General features: G+C 38.5%; 3 protein-coding genes across 14 annotated transcripts in view; all 3 read right to left on the bottom strand.

Annotated features, from left to right (window-relative positions):
* Positions 1–16,967, bottom strand: part of LOC134823196 (uncharacterized) — a 175,476-nt gene that overhangs the window by 139,260 nt on the left and 19,249 nt on the right. The gene's annotated exons all lie outside the window — the stretch shown is intronic.
* On the bottom strand, positions 14,135–16,011 carry LOC134823695 (U11/U12 small nuclear ribonucleoprotein 25 kDa protein-like). The gene is made up of 4 exons (XM_063835229.1): positions 15,943–16,011; positions 15,610–15,699; positions 15,320–15,426; positions 14,135–14,300 (listed from the first exon to the last, which is right to left on the bottom strand). The coding sequence occupies exons 1-4, from the start codon at positions 16,009–16,011 to the stop codon at positions 14,135–14,137; spliced, it is 432 nt and encodes a 143-aa protein (XP_063691299.1).
* Positions 16,437–16,967, bottom strand: part of LOC134823172 (patatin-like phospholipase domain-containing protein 7) — a 78,461-nt gene continuing 77,930 nt past the window's right edge. For all 12 annotated transcript variants that reach the window (XM_063834528.1, XM_063834524.1, XM_063834525.1 and 9 more), the window contains one exon: positions 16,437–16,800. The gene's annotated coding sequence lies outside the window, so the exon portion shown is untranslated. The remainder of the gene's footprint in view (positions 16,801–16,967) is intronic.

Raw genomic sequence — 16,967 nt, 5'->3', positions numbered from 1 at the left:
AGTTGAATATTTGCATAAAAATCCGTGTGTTGCCAAGAGAAAGGGAATAAATAAACATACACATAATATAGCAATGACCCTATATAAAAATTCTGTAAAAATGGTACAAATTTAAAAACTGAGGTAAAAATAAAACCCTTCGTAATAATATATATAAAATCCACTAAATTACAAGGGAATAAATATCTCTTGAATTTTTTTGTCTGTTTCTTAATGAAAAATGCTGTGAAATTTTCACAGTTCTGTTAATGAAGAAATTAGGAAGAATAGCAATAGTTAATAGTTAATAGTATTATGTTTATTTAAGTAATATGTTTAAATATGCCAATTATAATCATCTTATCTATTTGACTGAACCTAGAGTATATACACAGTATGGAGAAAGATCGTTTCAGAAAGTTGGCCCTAAATTATGGAATGAGCTGCCTCTTGAAATTAAGAATTGCATGTCACTGGACTCTTTTCAAGTGTATCTGAAAACGTTTCTTTTTAAACGTGCTTATGATATTAATTAATTTATTATTTTTTTCAATGTTTCTACTGTTTAAAATGTAATTTAGTGTATCAAGTCGTTACATTTTTCTATGGTTTAGAACCTAAATGTGGATTGCTTTTCAGGTTTTCTTGTATCCTGACTTGTTTTCATGGCACACCTGTGCATTTTAAGTTGTTGTGCCACTATAATCTATAAATTTAAATTACTATTACTTTTTATACAGTATGCACTGAAGGGGTATCTTAGGAAGTTTTTTGAACTTTTAACCGGTATCCCTCCTTATTTGACCCTCAATTAAGTTTCCTATCATCAAGGGTCGACCGAGTCCTCGCCCTCGGTTTTACCTTGTCATACGTTGTATGACCCGCCGCGCACGAGTGCGCGGCTCCCCCTGTATCGTAGAAACTATGCCATAGTGAAACGACCGTGGGGGTCACAACGTAATACAAGTTTTACCGAGGAATAGCGATTTTTCCTCGGCTCTGTAACCATCTTCGATGCGAAGCAAGAATGCTAGTTTGCGCGGCGCGGCGAAGCGGCGAAGTCCTCCAAGCATGGTGCATGGGTCCCGCCGAGCTGCGAAGGGTTTGATTCACGATGTCAATCCTTCGCATCTCGTCGATCTGTATAAGTGGTTGCGAGAAGCATTATTGGATGCGTGGCGCGGCCCAGTAGTGCATCGCGCTACAACGCGAACGAAGGGTTGACATCGCCAATCATAAATCAAATTACAACAAATGCTTGATTGACGATGTCAACCCTTTCAGATCGTTGCTCTGCGAATTAACATAGCAACAATTTAGTCTAATGCTAGTTTGTGCGGCGCGTCGAACATCGAAGCGCGCGGCGGCCAAGTCCTCCAAAACAAATGTTAGGTTTGCTGAATTTCCTTTGTGCTAATCATTCGTTTCACTGTATTCTTCCAAAATATATATATAATATGACATGATATATGTGAGAGTTGGATAATGTCATCTCCTCGCGGGCCACACGCATTGTCATATATATATATGTGAATTTCGTGTTTTACTGTTTCACTGAATGTCTCAAATATATATATATATATATATTATGCTTGCTTTGAAGCTAGTGGGCTTGATACACGCTGTATTCTTTTTACGTTTGGCGCAGTTTATATCTCCGCCAAAAGCATGAGCACACTCCCCAAATTGCGCGCATTGCTGTAACTTCGTTCAAACTTCATGAATCGAAATGATTTATTTTGCAATGTATTCAGAGTTAATATATGCACTTATACAAATCACTTGGAATACTTTTGAAAGAAAATAACAACAAACAAGCTCAAAAACGCTACCGACGTATTTCTCCATAATATAACAATTACCTTGTAGCGCGATGCACTACTGGGTCGCGCCGCGCATCAAATAATTCTTCTCGCAACCTCAGATGATGCAGATCGGCGAGATGCGAAGGATTGACATCGTGAATCAACAATTACCTGGGGACCTCAGGCTATCATGTTTATAAACATAGAGATTAGGCGGAATGACAGGCTGAGCGCGGCCCAGTAACTTGTGCTAAGTGCTTTTTACGGAGAAATAGGATAATGAAGTTTTTTATTTTTTGTGTTTGTTCACTTCGAAAATCAAATCACCCCATTGTGATCTGCATCATTGCATAATTTACCTAGCTTGCTAGTTTATTGCTCGCCCCTGTTCGGCTCTTACTAAATCGCTCGCCCAAAAATTTCACGTGACTTTGGTTTTTTTGGTTTTGCAGCCGTACAAAACGGTTTTACATAAACCCTAATCCCAACCCTAACCCTAACCATAACCCCAAAGCTATCCATAATCTTAACCACAACCCTAACTCTAACCCGAGCCCTAAATAATCGAATTCACGTTTTACTAGCCTGTCACGTGACCAAAACAGTTTTTTGCCCATAACTCTCCAGGGAATCATTTTAACCCTACGTCATGGGGGGTGATTCGGAATCAGCGTCCAAAAATACACCGATCTAGATCACTTTCATGCCTAAAGGGCGTTTTCACAAGAATTTTCTTAAAATTTGGGCGAGCGATTTAGTAGGAGCGCCCCTGTTCATGAAGCTTGAAAAGAGCGCCGCGCACATCGACTGGCGTGCCAGGTAATGCATAATATACATGAAACTACTACTAGGTCTAGACTGATTCAAAATACATTGCACATTGCAAAAGATTTGATCTTAATCCTATCCATGAAGTTTGAGCGAAGTTACTGCAATGAACGAAATTCGTGGAGTGTTTTTTTTGTAGAAATATACCATATCTGTTATCGGACATTATTATCGGACATTATTATTATAAAGGGTCTCAATAAGAGGTCTCGATTGCCTAGGCGTCAAACCTTGGCAGTCGGTAGTTTTACTCTGGCCCGGGATCAGCTGACCCTAGGGACCAGAGGGTAAAGGTGTAGAGACTATGTGTATCTACAAATCTTTCGAGGTTGTTTTTACAAGAGACAGGGCTTGCTACGCAAGGGAAGAAAACCGGGAGAAACAATCACAAATTATACAAATAAATATTATAAAACCTAGCAAAAAGAAATACAAACAATCCTACACTACTACAAATGTTTATTACATACTACAATGTAATACACGATAAATAAATGCTGTATAATCAAGAAACAGGGCTTGCAGGGCAAGGGACGGAACACAGGGACTGGCTACAGAGTGTATAAAACAGTGATTCAGCAAGTACCCATTGGGTATTGCTGAATCTGACCCACAAAATACTACAATCAATACAAGAATATACAATATTTAAACAAACATCATGTTTATACAAGAATCAGGGCATGCAGAGCAAGAGAAGAAAAATAAGAGAAAAACTCCAACACATGTATACCCCTTAGTCCAGTAAATAACAATAATTACTTGTACACAAAACTGTATAATATAAAATACATAACAAATACACAGTCTACCCAATATACGGGTTAAAAATTGTATAAACAAGAGACAGGGCTTGCATAGCAAGGGAAAAGATATAAGAGGACCAGGTAAAAAGTGTTAATTACAGTATCCAGTGAAGAATAAACTAAATATAGAGTATCTACAGTGTATTATACTCTCAATAATATCATATGTCTAAGACCATCCTGAGAATTCTGGCTGATCCAAGCAGAGCTGTCTTCTGGAGATTAGAGATGCTCAGATTGCAATGGACTGCGTCGAGGTGTTTACGAAAGTTAATGGTGATAGTTCCTAATGCGCCTATCACCACAGGGACGATTGTGACCTTTCGTAAATTCCAGTTCTTCTTGATTTCTCTTTTTAGGTCTTGATATTTCAGTATCTTTTCTTGTTCTCTATCCAGGATCCGGGTATCTCCTGGGACTGCAACGTCAATGATGGTTGCTGCGTTGGTTACCTTGTCTACCAGGAGGAGATCCGGTCTGCAGTGTTCGATAACGTGGTCCGACTGGACATGGAAGTCCCACAATATCTTGACTTTTTCGTTCTCCAGCACCTTCTCTGCCCGGTGTTCGTACCACCTTTCACTGCGTGGGAAGCCGTATTCCTTGCACAGACTCCAGTGCAATGCGGCAGCTACTTTGTCATGCCGACACTTATATTCTGTCTGTGAAAGTTTTGGGCACCCATTCAGTATGTGGTCTATTGTCTCGTAATGATTTCTGCAGAGTCTGCAGAGGGGAGAAGAGCCAGGTGTTTTGTCAATCCTGTGCTTCACATAATTCGTCCTAAGTGCTTGGTCTTGGGCTGCTATCAACAATCCTTCTGTCTCCTTCTTCAAGTCTTGTTGAGTGAGCCAGTTCCAAGAGGTTAACGGGTCCGCTATACCCACCATCTGCCTTGGGAACTGTCCGTGCATCACTTTAGCAGTCCACTTCTCCTTGCGGATTTCCTCGCGTTGTGTTCGGTCGATATCTTTCTCTATCTCTTCACCCAAGAGTATCTTGTCTTTGACAAAGTAGTCCTTCAGAGCAATAAGTTCTGGGTCTCTACTTCTCACCACATAAGTGGTGAGTGCATTCTCCTCTCTCTTTACGACTTCCTCTATACTATGTAGCCCACGGCCACCCAGTTGACGGCTTACGTATAACCGATCAACATCTCCTTGGGGGTGGTGAGCTCCATTTATCCTCATCAGTTTCCGGGTCTTGACATCTAAGGCTTTGGTCTCTCCAGCATTCCATGAGAGAATTCCAGCTCCATATCTTATCACAGGTACAGCCCAGGTGTTAATTGCTTGTATACTATTCCTGCCATGAAGCTGGGATTTTAAAACCTTTTTAACTCTTCTGATATACTCTTTTGTAACCAGTGCTTTCATCTCTTTGTGCAGTATATCATTGGCTTCTAGTATTCCCAGATACTTATAGCCCTCGTCCTCCAACTCATGGATCTGTTCACCTGTGGGTAGGGAGATGCCTTCGAAAACGGCTCTTGCTCCCTTCTTCACCTTCACCACGGCACATTTCTCTAGCCCGAATTCCATTTTTATGTCACTGCTGAACTCTGCTGTGGTATTAACCAGTGTTTGCATTTCGTCTTCACTCTCGGCATACAACTTGAGGTCGTCCATGTATAGCCTATGTGACACTTTCGGTCGACCTCCCTTCTCCAGAGAGTATCCTATGTCATGCTTATTCAAAAGAATGGACAGGGGTATAAGACTCATGATAAAGTGAATAGGTGATACTGAGTCTCCTTGGAATAGACCTCTATTAATTTTAATTCTCCCAAGGGAAACTTTACCAAGCATCAGGTTAATATACGATTGTTTGAAGGAGGCTTCAAACAGATCTATGATGGATGAAGAGATACCACACATGGTCAAACAAGACAGAATCCAAGAGTGTGGGACGCTATCATACGCCTTCTTGTAGTCTATAAACGTCATGTTCAGGTTCCGCTTCCTTCGTTTACAGTTCTTCAGAATGAGTTTGTCTATCATTAACTGTTCTTTACATCCTCTGCTCTTCTTCTTGCACCCTTTCTGCTCAGGGGGGAGGAGTTTTTGCTGGTCTAAATGGTTGTATATGGAATCTGAGATTAGACCAGTGAACAGTTTCCACATAGCTGATAAGCATGTAATAGGTCTGAAATTGCCTGGGATGGGTCCTTTGGAGTGGTCTTTTATGAGCAGGTACGTGCGTCCCAATGTCATCCAGTCTGGGATATCAGCGTTGGTTAGGCAATTCATAAGTTGATCTGCAATCCTATTGTGGAGTTCTTTAAAGTGCTTTATCCAATAAGCATGCAGTCCGTCTGTACCAGGAGAGGACCAATTGGTCATTTTCTTCACTCTATCTGCAACCAGGGTGTTAGTTATAACAAACTGTCGCTGTTCATCTGCTGAGGCTAGTGCTGTTCTGACATCCGGTAACCATTCAGCATCACTGTTATGTTCAACCGGCTGCTCCCATATGTTCTTCCAGAACTTCAAACAAGAATCCTTGTCAGCCTCAGGGTGGGAGATATCCTGTTCTTCAGGGTTTGTTTGAAGGTTTCTGTAGAACTGCCTCTGGTTGTTTCCAAACAACTTGTTCTGGTGGTATCGTTCGCATCTTTTATTAAATCTCTTTATCTTAGCTGCTTTTGCACGAAGACGTTGCTTGAGCTCCTCAATAATGCATGATATACCCTTTTTCTTCAACAGGGGGTGACGTCTGTTGAGCCCTTCTAGTATTTTTTGTTTAAGGGTAATACCTTTCTTCTTCTCCTCAAGATAAGATATGTCTTTCCTCACCTGGGTAATCTTATCTTCGATTCTTCTTTTCCATAGCGGAGTTTTCCGCTTCTCTGTATTCTTATTTGCAGGTTTTTCACCAAGTCTTTCGCTGACTAAATGTGCTCCTGCAAGCAATAGAGTGTTGGTTTCAGTGATTGAAGAAGTAGGAATCTCTGCTATACATGAGTTGATGAGAGATGTTTCCTCCATAAGCTTCTTTCTGTTCACATGTCTCAGGGGCTTGGTTTCTATCACTGAAGGGTCTTCTAAGAGGGTTTTTAGCCGCTCAATGATTGCCTCCTTGTCAAAATCAGGTACCGTTGCGGTGGGGTTGAGTTCTTCGGCGGCAACAGTTGGGATAGTTGCATCCCTCAACGTCCTGATTGCTTGGGAGACTGTGGGTAGAGCTTGAGTTGTTGTTGTTGGAGCCTCTTCCACTACACTAGGTGGAAGAGTACCTCGAATCTCCAGTAGTTCTATGTCTGAGAGGAGATTATTATTTCTGATTGACCTTGCTTGGTCTGCCAATCTTTGTTCTGTACAAGTGAAGAGTCCGGCATCATCCCACAGTGACCGGAGTCTCCTTCTGAAACCAGAGCGGGATGGTTGGCTCTGGTAATACAGCGTCATGAGCTGTATGTTGTCCTCCTTGCTCCACGTGTGACGAGTGGAAGTCTCAGTGCGAGCCTTCCTCTCACGGCGAGCTGGAGGGGCGATGTTAGGTTGTTGATCCTGCTCTGACCCATTAGTAGGGAGAGTAGGAGAGTTTGAAAAATTTGGGAGAGAATTCATATCATAACTGGGGGACTAAACACCCCCTAGAGAGTTGGCAGGGAAAACAGAGCACTGAGCGTTGCCCCGCGTCGCCCAGCTCCCCAGGTAGCTACCTCCTGGGTAGTAGACCCGTTAGTAACCATTTAACCCATGGCCACACATCCTTTTGTCACGAGTCCACAACTTAAGATTGGGGGACATCTGCGGGTCAGTCCATGCCCGGAAAGAAAACCACTAGGTGTCAATTGCACCTAGTCAAGAAACCAAGAGCTAGAGCAGAAGGATAAAGGATTTTCACCAACGAGAGGCAAGAAAGGGAATTAACCGGGGGACAAGTAACACCAGATACAAGGATATATATAATATAATTTCAATTACAATGTAATTACTAATACAATGGGTATGGTAAATGGTAACACTATAAATAGTAATTATTTACTAAGGATGGAGAATTTTTCAGTACTGACAGTCTATGCTGCTATGATAACGAATAAATATATAATAAGGGGATAAATCTTAAAATACTGCTGTTTCAGTCACAGATACTTTTCTTGGTTTTTCCATTTTGTGCTTTTTTTGTCTTTTTTTGTTTTTAACTTTTTTTGTAATTTTCTTTCTTTTTTTTTTGTTCCTTCCTAAACATGAATTTTAAGCAATTACAAAATCTCACGATAACATTAAATGATGTTGAGAAGGACAATAGAGCCTGAGGTTCTGGTGGTCTACAGGTGTTTCACCAGCTGTTTGGTCAAGTTCTAGCCCGTTACTTGGACTAGTAACGGGGGAACTAACAGTGTTAATAGTTTAAACTTTGTGCTATAACTGAACCTCAGGAAGAAGACATCTGGCAATGCCAGGGAGTGAGTAGCTCTAGCCGGCAGCCATCCAATGGACTGCTGCCGTTACCGACCCCGGGGGTGCTGACCACGAGTATCAGCCTCGGACCCACTACTCACTAGCTCTGGTGTTCTGTTATTATTATTATTAATTGAAAACACTAATTGAACGCTGGAGGCTCTAGCGTTAATTTCAATGTCCGACCGGCCGCAAAAGAGGTATACAACGTGTAGCAAGTTTTGACAGAATTCTGGATTGTCGTTTATGTTTATTAGTGACCAATACACAATAACGGAGTTCATCAATACTGAAGTCATAAAACACTGTTCGTCGTAGTTTGTAGTTATTCGCTATAAATCGTATTTAGAAAATATGGTATTCATTCAACAAATAGTTCGAACAGGCGGAACAGCACTTTAAGTTATTGAATTTGTAGGGCTGCACCATGTTGACGTGGATTGACCTCATAAAATAGCTCCTTGGGTGTTCGAAGCGTGAATCATACTGCAACACTGAATAAACTACGCGATCTTATTAAACGTCAATCAGTTTGAAGCTTCAAAGGCAGTCTAATTTTTTCGAAACGAAAATCGTTAAAGCGATAGCTGAGACAGCCAGAGTTAATAAAAGTACGATTCCTATAACTACTCCGATCTGCACGTTAATGTTTGTGGAAAATGAGGTTTCCCATTCCTTCTTTTCCTCGGGAGATATTATTTGCAGCTCTTCGGGAAGTTCTAGAGGAAAGCACGTTATACTGCGAGGAACACTCGTGAAACTATCGTCACATTTTACACATTCCTCCCCCTCTCCATACTCCCCCGCCTCACAGTGATAACCCTCTCTGTAGAGTGTCGTGGTATCCAAAACTCCCAATATTTCTGTGCCATTTTCTCCTGAATTTTCTACAAGAGACAGCGTGCAGGTGATGAAATCAGAAGTTACATCCTTTGGAAGTTTGAGGGTGGCACTATGCTCACTGACTCCCGAGTACTCCTCAAAATATGTCAGCATTGATATCCAAAATGAGTCCTTACTGTCTGGAGTAATATCAAGGTTTCCTTGTTCACATTCCAGAAGTACTGTGTACTTATCAGGTAGTTCTTGTGGGCGTTTGTTTCTGATTATCCATTTAAAGACTTGGTCCCCCTCCTCCTCTTTGTGGATTAAATAAGTCGTATGCGAGGGTTTAGAAACAAGTTCAACGACATGAAAAGTTTTGGTTTCACTAAAAGTTCCAAAGTTTTTATTCCTCCAGCGACACGTCCACATTCCCATCTGATATCCGTTGTAACTTTGAATTGGGATGGTGGTTGTTTTAAGAAATCCGTCAACTGAATAAACCGGTTTTTTACGAATGTTACCTTCAGTAGACCACACTGCCTCGAGGTAGGATGCTCCATAAACTGAACATGACAAATTAAACGCTGTACCCCTGGACACAGCAACAGTTTCTACAGACACCCCACATAACACGGGGGTGTCATCAGAGCAAATTGAAACAGACTTGAAATAAATCGCTTTATTATCTGTTTTTATCTGAGTGGTAGTGTTAAACCTCATGAACGACAACTCTTCCCAATTTTCTTCACTTTGATAGCTGTAGTTACTACCATGAGCATTTCCTGGTTCTCCCAAATAAATCCGATAAAAATTGTCCTCAGCCACGTGAATATCGGACACTTGTATGATAATGTCAGCTCTGACCTTGTTGAACAAGCTGTAGGCCGAATAGCCAGTACTGGATTTACGTCCAGTGTCATCTTCAGCAAACACGTTCAAGGTGGTGATGTAACCTTTTTGAGGGGTGTAAAACTGTAGAACAAGAGGATGAACATCCTCGTTTTGCATGAACCTGATGTACTCCCACTGGGCTTTATAGCCGGGAATGTAGGCTGCTTCTATTGTCACCACTCCTGTAAAGTTGATGGGAACTATTGTGGGGGTGCCGTCTTGTACCTCCTGGAGTTCTAGAGACCCCCCTTTGTAGGCTGAATAGCATGTTTCTTTACAGCATTTGGACGTGCTCAGAAAGAGGGCGAGTATAACAATCAACACGTTCATTTTTGAGGTAATCTTTAACTCCACAAATCTAACGGGAGCACCTAAAACACTGAAAACACCAAGCTTTTGTGACATCTTCTCGTCAATTTGTCGATGGTCATGTGGTTTTCAGCCTGTAAAATATATTCTCAAAGTAATTGATGAAGTTTATACTTTTATATAGCACTCTGATTCAAAACTGGCGTTTGACTATTTCAAATAAAGATTGAGATTTAACTTGAAGAACTAACGCATTTTTTACGTTATTTCGTTATAGAATGTTGCGCCTTCTACAGTAAACTAGTTGAGCGTCAACGGCATAACCGATAACTGATAACTGAACACTGTAATTGTTAAAAAGCTTAAAGAAACACTGGCGAGTGTTATGAAACAGAAAAGTAGACCGCTGCAACAAAGGTCACGATAGCGAACGAGACCAAATCACAAATAAACAAATTTATCTAAGTAAAAGTATTAAATCAGCAATTTTTCGTTCAAAATTTCTGCCAATAATTGACAGCAATGTCCGAATGAACAGCGATCAGTCAATGAAACTAAATGTCTATTTTGCAATTTGACGGCTCCTAAAATAAGTAAATGAAGGTGTTGATATATTCGAACTTTGTGGGCTTGACATCTACATGCCATGCTTCTGCAACCTCATGAATTCAAGTACACTCTGTATATTTGTTAGTGTCACACACGAATTATTATTGAATGTTGAAGAAGTTAAAAAGCTAACATCGTGTTAGTTATACTATCACAGCCTTACTCGATCTTAGTAACAATATTATGTAAAATATGCGGTCAGTTAAAATGTCACGATCATCTGTACGGAAATTTTATGAGCTCTGAACTAGAGACAGTTCCTGTCTGCCATCGCCCAGATCACTATTTGGTGCGAGCCGAAATAATCGTCATGTATCTAGTAAAACAAGTTAGAATCCAAGAAGCCCAATCAATCCACATGGAATTCCACAGGAATTACACGGAAATCGCAAAAGGAATCAAACGAGAAATGGTGGGCTTCCTGGATATTGCCAAGGTTTGTGCTCCAAAGAATTGTAGCACAAACATACCGCCTTGGTATGTCAAGTTTAAAAACAAAATGTGTAAGTTGCACAAATGCAGAATTTTTAGCGACGCGTACAAACAATACAAAGTATGTTCATGGAGCCTTATCATCAATACCTCAACAGCTTGACCTCTGAATTAACCACAAAATTAAAAAAATGCTTAAACTGAAAACGCTGACTGTAAACTTTTAAAGGTTCACATTGCTTTTTAAGAAACATGAATAAGAAGGCCAATAAAATGTGTTTAAAAAAATCGAAAATTTATCAACCCATAGATAAAAACGCAGCTAGCCACGGTTTATTTTATTTTACATAACTTATAAGCATAAATTTAATGATGATTGATATGCTGCTGATCGGGATTGCTTTGCAACATTGGAAATACACAAACCGCAGTGCTGGTATCACTAGGACTAGCTGCGTAAAGCACAACCGTCATTGTCTCACATTGCGACCTCAACAGAAACTATTTTTCAAATAGACGGCCCCTCCCAGGCCAGTCAAAGTCTGACAAGACCGTCAGCCTTTATATTATACTTACTGGGCTGGGCTGCGCTCAGTCATTCCGCCGAATCCCTATGTTTATGAACATAATAGCCTGGGGTCCCCAGATAATATTATACCCCCTTAATACTGCCGTTTTCTCAGAAAAGGCAGTAAGTCCAATTTTTCGAAATATGACAATATTGGTATCAAAATTTTCAGTAGAAAATTCTCTACAACATGAGCTACATATTAATGTATAGAAACATTGTTGCATGCAATTTCTAAGGAAGTAAGTCCCAGTTGAGAAACATTATGTTCGGTTTTGGCCAATTATTTTCTGAGAGAAGGACGTAAGTCCGGACTTACTGCCTTTTCTGAGAAAATCTTGAAAATCTTCTGAGATAAGGAAGTAATTCTGTGGACTTACTGCCTTTTCTGAGATAAATTATCTGTGATAGGAAGAAGTAGCTGGACTTACTTCCTATAAAAGCATGCTAAAAGCGGAATTTTAGAAAGCGATTTCCCAAAAAGAACATAACTTTACTGCCGATTGATATTTTCGCTAGAAATTTTCAGAATCGATGTATAATTACATTTCAACTTTACTTAAGTGATCAAAATTTTCATTTAGGCCTCAAAAAAAATTTGGTGGCCGATTTTCAAAAACGCCGGATGTATTTTAGTCGCAAAACATAAACATTGGAGCAGTTATTGAGCTGTTATAATCGCAGAGAATGTTTAGTTTAGGTATATCTTTTAGATCAAGTTCATTTTCATCAAAATATCGATAAGATATCATTTAATGCACTGAAATCTTTCAAAATTGGCTAGTTTGCCTAAATAAGGGCATACTATTATTCAAAAACATTTATTATATGATATGGAGCAATTTAGATTTACCTAATTGTTTATATTTTACAATATAATCCAAAATACATAGATCCAAACCTCAAAAATTTAGTAAAAAGCTTGGACTTACTTCCTTCTCAGAAAAATATTGAACAGAGATTTTTCTCAGAAAAGGAAGTAAGTCCAAGTTTTCTCAGAAAAGGCAGTAAGTCCATCCAGTATGAAAAATAAGCTCGATTATTTGGCATAAAAATGGTTATATCTAAGCTTATGGACGGCTCAAAGCTTTAATTTTTTTGACAAATTAAAATTTGACCAATTATTGATAACTCAACGTGTTTACTTTCGATCTTACGCAAAAAGTAAGCGGAGAAAAAACCATAAACGTAAAAGTCGCAATATCTCGAAATGGCAAATATGGACTTACTGCCTTTTCTGAGAAAACGGCAGAATACTATTACTATTCATTTTCGTTCGGCAAGTTTATTTTTAGGTCAAAATATTCTAATTCAATGTTAAAGATGACAAAAATAAATAATAGCTGTATGGATATTACGATATTTGCACAAAATACTTGCGCAGTACTACTACTACTACTAGTACTACTACTACTACTGTCATACGAAACTCGTTAAAAGTAACACGGGGTACTCTTTAGAAACCCCAAAATCGCCATATTTATGTGCCTTAAAGTTAAAACCATGTTAAATTAAGTTAAAGATCTGAAATTTTGCAATGCGTCTAGACCAAATCAAACTGTAAACTAGAAATTAGCAGAAACAGTAGTGTGAAGCGGTACAAGCAACACTAAGCCATTAAACGGGCTGTCCATGTATTACGTCGGTGAATTTGTCTTATTTTTGATCAGCCTTCCCCTATTGAGCTGCTTTAGATTACAATCTTGTAAAAACAACCGACGCTTAAATAGTTATTTGCTACACGTTGCATGCCTCTAAAGAGGTATACAACGTGTGTCAAGAAGTTATACTTATAAACATTTTCAACCTGAAGTTGGCATTTTTGGTCCATTTAATGAAATGCACGGGATACCTACATACAGCTTGAAGACAAACAATTAACAGCACCTAACACGATTATCATTACGCATTACCAAGTCTATTACGCCTAATAACGTCCCAATTTTAGAATTAGAGTCGACAAATGAAAGTGTTCTATCTCTAGATTTATTAATCTTAAACAATGAATATTGAATAACAGCAAAAACGGGTACAGTTCTATAATAATCAGTAAGCACGTTTGTATAATAATAAAGCTGGACTTTAAAAAGGACTGAAGGATTCTAAAACATTTATATAAATGTAACTGTGTAACTTAAACTAACACTATAAGTTAAACTAACACTATAAGTTAAATACTTTAAACTAACTATAAATTAAACTCGCACTACAAGTTTTAAAGTAACATCATATTACCACTTTAAAGTAATTATACAGACACCACATTCTTCAGTTATCATATATTTATTAAAAACATCTTCATTTAAAAAATAAAACATCTTAATCCTACAGCACTACCCTAAGGACCTTACTCTACGATATCGTGCTAGTAATTAATAATCACGGAGCAAAATATCATATAGAAACTTTACGACAAACGAAAATGTGTCAAATGTTAAAAGTATAAACACATAGTTTTATAACTCAGCTTCCAAGTAAAGATATCCAATTATTTCCCTGCAGTCAGATCCTTTTGTCTAATTCAATGTGTCATAACTGATAACTAATTGACAGCAAATAAAATAGTTAGCAACAACATACGCTAATTCTCTATTGATCACGAGTTTTAAAAATAATATGTTGACGTTAAAAGTCTGAGCATTTTTTGAGGATTATCAAGTTGACAGTCCTGAAAATTCAGCGTCGTCTGTGCGGGGGAGGTGGTGCATGTGTGCTGGTTACAGCAACTCGTTTTGTGAAGGAGACTGTGTCGTTATTCTTTACTCCGTAGTGGATTAACATCCTGTTCCGGTCCGACAGTTTAATACTTCCGACTGACAGGTTGTATCTCCTCCACATAGACCTGGTGAGGTGGAGTGTGTTACAATCTGAGACACGAGACACGAGACACGAATACGATACAAGAGACACGAATACGAGACACGAAAAGGTAGGAAGGTGACGTAGAGTACGTTCGTAAAACATATCACCCCTGCTAGGAAGGTGATTGTATTGGGCACGGTCCAATAAAGTCATTTGAGATCTTCATCAATCAACGTTGTTTTGTGACTGTCAAGTAATTGGGATGTTACGTGGAAATTGGTGGAGAGGTTAAAATAAAGAGAAAATGGTGCCTACAGGGTATGTGGTCGGTTGAACTCAATACTAAACACTAACAGTACGAGGGTTCAATTTATTCAAGACCAGTCTTTAAAGGGGCATACGCCAAACCTTTCCAACCCAAATAACCTCATAGGCAGTTCAGTGACCATCTAGCGCACCGTTTCCACACCAAAAGAAATTATTTTGAGAATACCCATTTTTGTAATCGAGCAGGAAAATTTCAGCTATTTTTACTTTAATAGGTTATAACGCACCAGCCTTTTGAGATAGGGTAATGAAATTTTACACCCATGTAGAACAGTACAGAAACAGATTTTTTGAAAAATTGTAGCTTGCTATCTCAATAATTATCTAAATTATAGCGTCTCAACCAAAAAAATTATTTTCTCCGAAAATTCCACTCTAACCAGGAAATGCTCGATTACAAAAATCATGGGTATTCTCAAATTTTTTTTGTGTGGAAACGGTGCGCTAGATGGTCACTGAGCTGCCTATGCCCCCTTAAGAGGCAAAACTCGGAACTTTCGTTATTTTAGAATTCCGATGACTGTAATGCCACTCCTACATAAATGCTACTCCTAGATAAGATAATTCTAGATTTCAAGAAAATTCTAGATAAGGAAATTCCGTACGAATAAAGATAAAATATTTGAAGACTGTAATATGTAATATCTGTGTATTTGCTCGTCGTTACTGTGATTTGTTTAGGTGACACTGTCATGTCCACTAAAACCTTTAATTGAATGTTTAAAGCTTTACCTCCAAGAGTAAGCTTTGGGTAGGTCAGGGGTACTTCGTTTTATGGCTTTAGTTACTATTCTTTGGAGATCTGACACTCGGGCGTTGTGTAACACTGACACTCTCATCTAAGAATAATAATAAATCTATCTTATTATTGTAAATTGAATTAACTTACTGTACAATATAAATATTGACATTTTGTGGTACAATAAAATAAATGTACATAATTGGTTTCTGTAACTATAGAATTTATTAACTAACGAGGTTAATTAACTAATTAATTAATGAACTAAACAGATTATAATGACCTTGTTGTCCCCGGGTCTAAGCAGGGTTAGGTCTATAACATGTCCCTTAGCTCTTGCTATCTGACATCTCACATCCTCCGTGTCCACGTCCTGGAAAGGCTCAGGATTATATTTTACCATTTTAAATCGAATAAGAAATAATCCAAAATAGAATGTTTGAGACTTTCACTCTACCAGTACCATTATTCCTGCTCCCGAACATTTAGGATATAATGATATAAGTAATAATATCTTCTTGTTGTTCCAATAGAGACAGAGTTGAGATAAGAGCCGTGCCGATTAATAATATTTGGTAAAAGTATTCGACAAACAAATCAACCATCCCACACAAACCTCAGGTAAGTCAGCCAGTAACGGATCTCCTAATATGTCCTGCAATAAATCATACGCTTCTTGTAACATAACGGCGGGACTCACAACATCTATACACCCAGTTTAAACTTTCAGGAATATTCTGATATCAGGGTTGAGAGCAGTTGAAATGGATTTGTTCAGCTTAGTTCGGGGGAGGATAAATTGTAAAATTAGTGGGACCAAGGGTAAGGCGGAATTGCTGTTTCTACACTTCATTAACTTTCACCGTTTTCTACAAGCACCGTCTGTAATAAGTCTATCAATCCATCCTTAAAGTGGTATTGTTTTAAACTATTAAAGGAATAAATCAAACTGGGATGTGTTCTCTGAACCGAGTTTATTATTTTATTCAGTATTTTGGATTTGCTAATAAGAAGTGATTATATTTTAATCATTTAATTTCCTTCGCAATTCCCTAGCCTTTGTAATCTTTACATTGACTTTCAATAAAGAATACAATAAAACACAATAAAAATAATTCATGAAATGCGTCCAAATATAGCTTTTAGCTATACAAATAAATAATATGTCACTTCCAACAGTATCCTAGGATATTTCAGCATTTAGAACCTTCTATTCAAAGCTCTAGAGTCACCTGCACGCTGTACATTCTGAGAAGTTAGTACACAGCTTTAATAATTCAACTTTATGATCTCGTAATTCCTAACTAAACGAGACCAGTAAAATTCATATAATTTAACCCTCATGACGAAGAAACAGTTTTTTTACTTTTTTGTGTAAGAAGGTGCTTGTATTTTGCCCTCCATTCCGGTTTATCAACTGGAGTAGTACTACCCGACTGCTTGTAGTGTAAAAACCGGGGATTGTCCTCTATTCCTGAAAAGTTTCACTTAATTAGTTTATTACAATTAATTATTAGTTGTCAAGACTTGAATTAACTTAATTCGATCATCAATTCCTGGACAGTTTTACTTAATTAGTAAAATATTATTTTGTCAACACTTGAATTAACTTTATTTGATCATCAATCTAGGCAAGCCTCG

This window comes from Bolinopsis microptera, chromosome 11 (genome assembly GCF_026151205.1).
Source record: "Bolinopsis microptera isolate Bmic1 chromosome 11, MBARI_Bmic_1.0, whole genome shotgun sequence".
NCBI lineage: Eukaryota > Metazoa > Ctenophora > Tentaculata > Lobata > Bolinopsidae > Bolinopsis > Bolinopsis microptera.
The sequence above is the reverse complement of the archived record's forward strand: the minus strand, read 5'-3'. Positions and strand labels throughout refer to the sequence as shown.

Excerpts from the sequence above, each read along its gene's own strand:
- LOC134823695 (XM_063835229.1), bottom strand. The coding sequence starts at position 16,011 with ATGTTACAAGAAGCGTATGATTTATTGCAGGACATATTAGGAGATCCG. Across the intron at positions 15,427-15,609 it reads TTAGACCCGGGGACAACAAG|ATGAGAGTGTCAGTGTTACA; the intron begins GTCATTATAATC and ends TATTATTCTTAG. Across the intron at positions 14,301-15,319 it reads CCCAAAGCTTACTCTTGGAG|GTCTATGTGGAGGAGATACA; the intron begins GTAAAGCTTTAA and ends CCACCTCACCAG.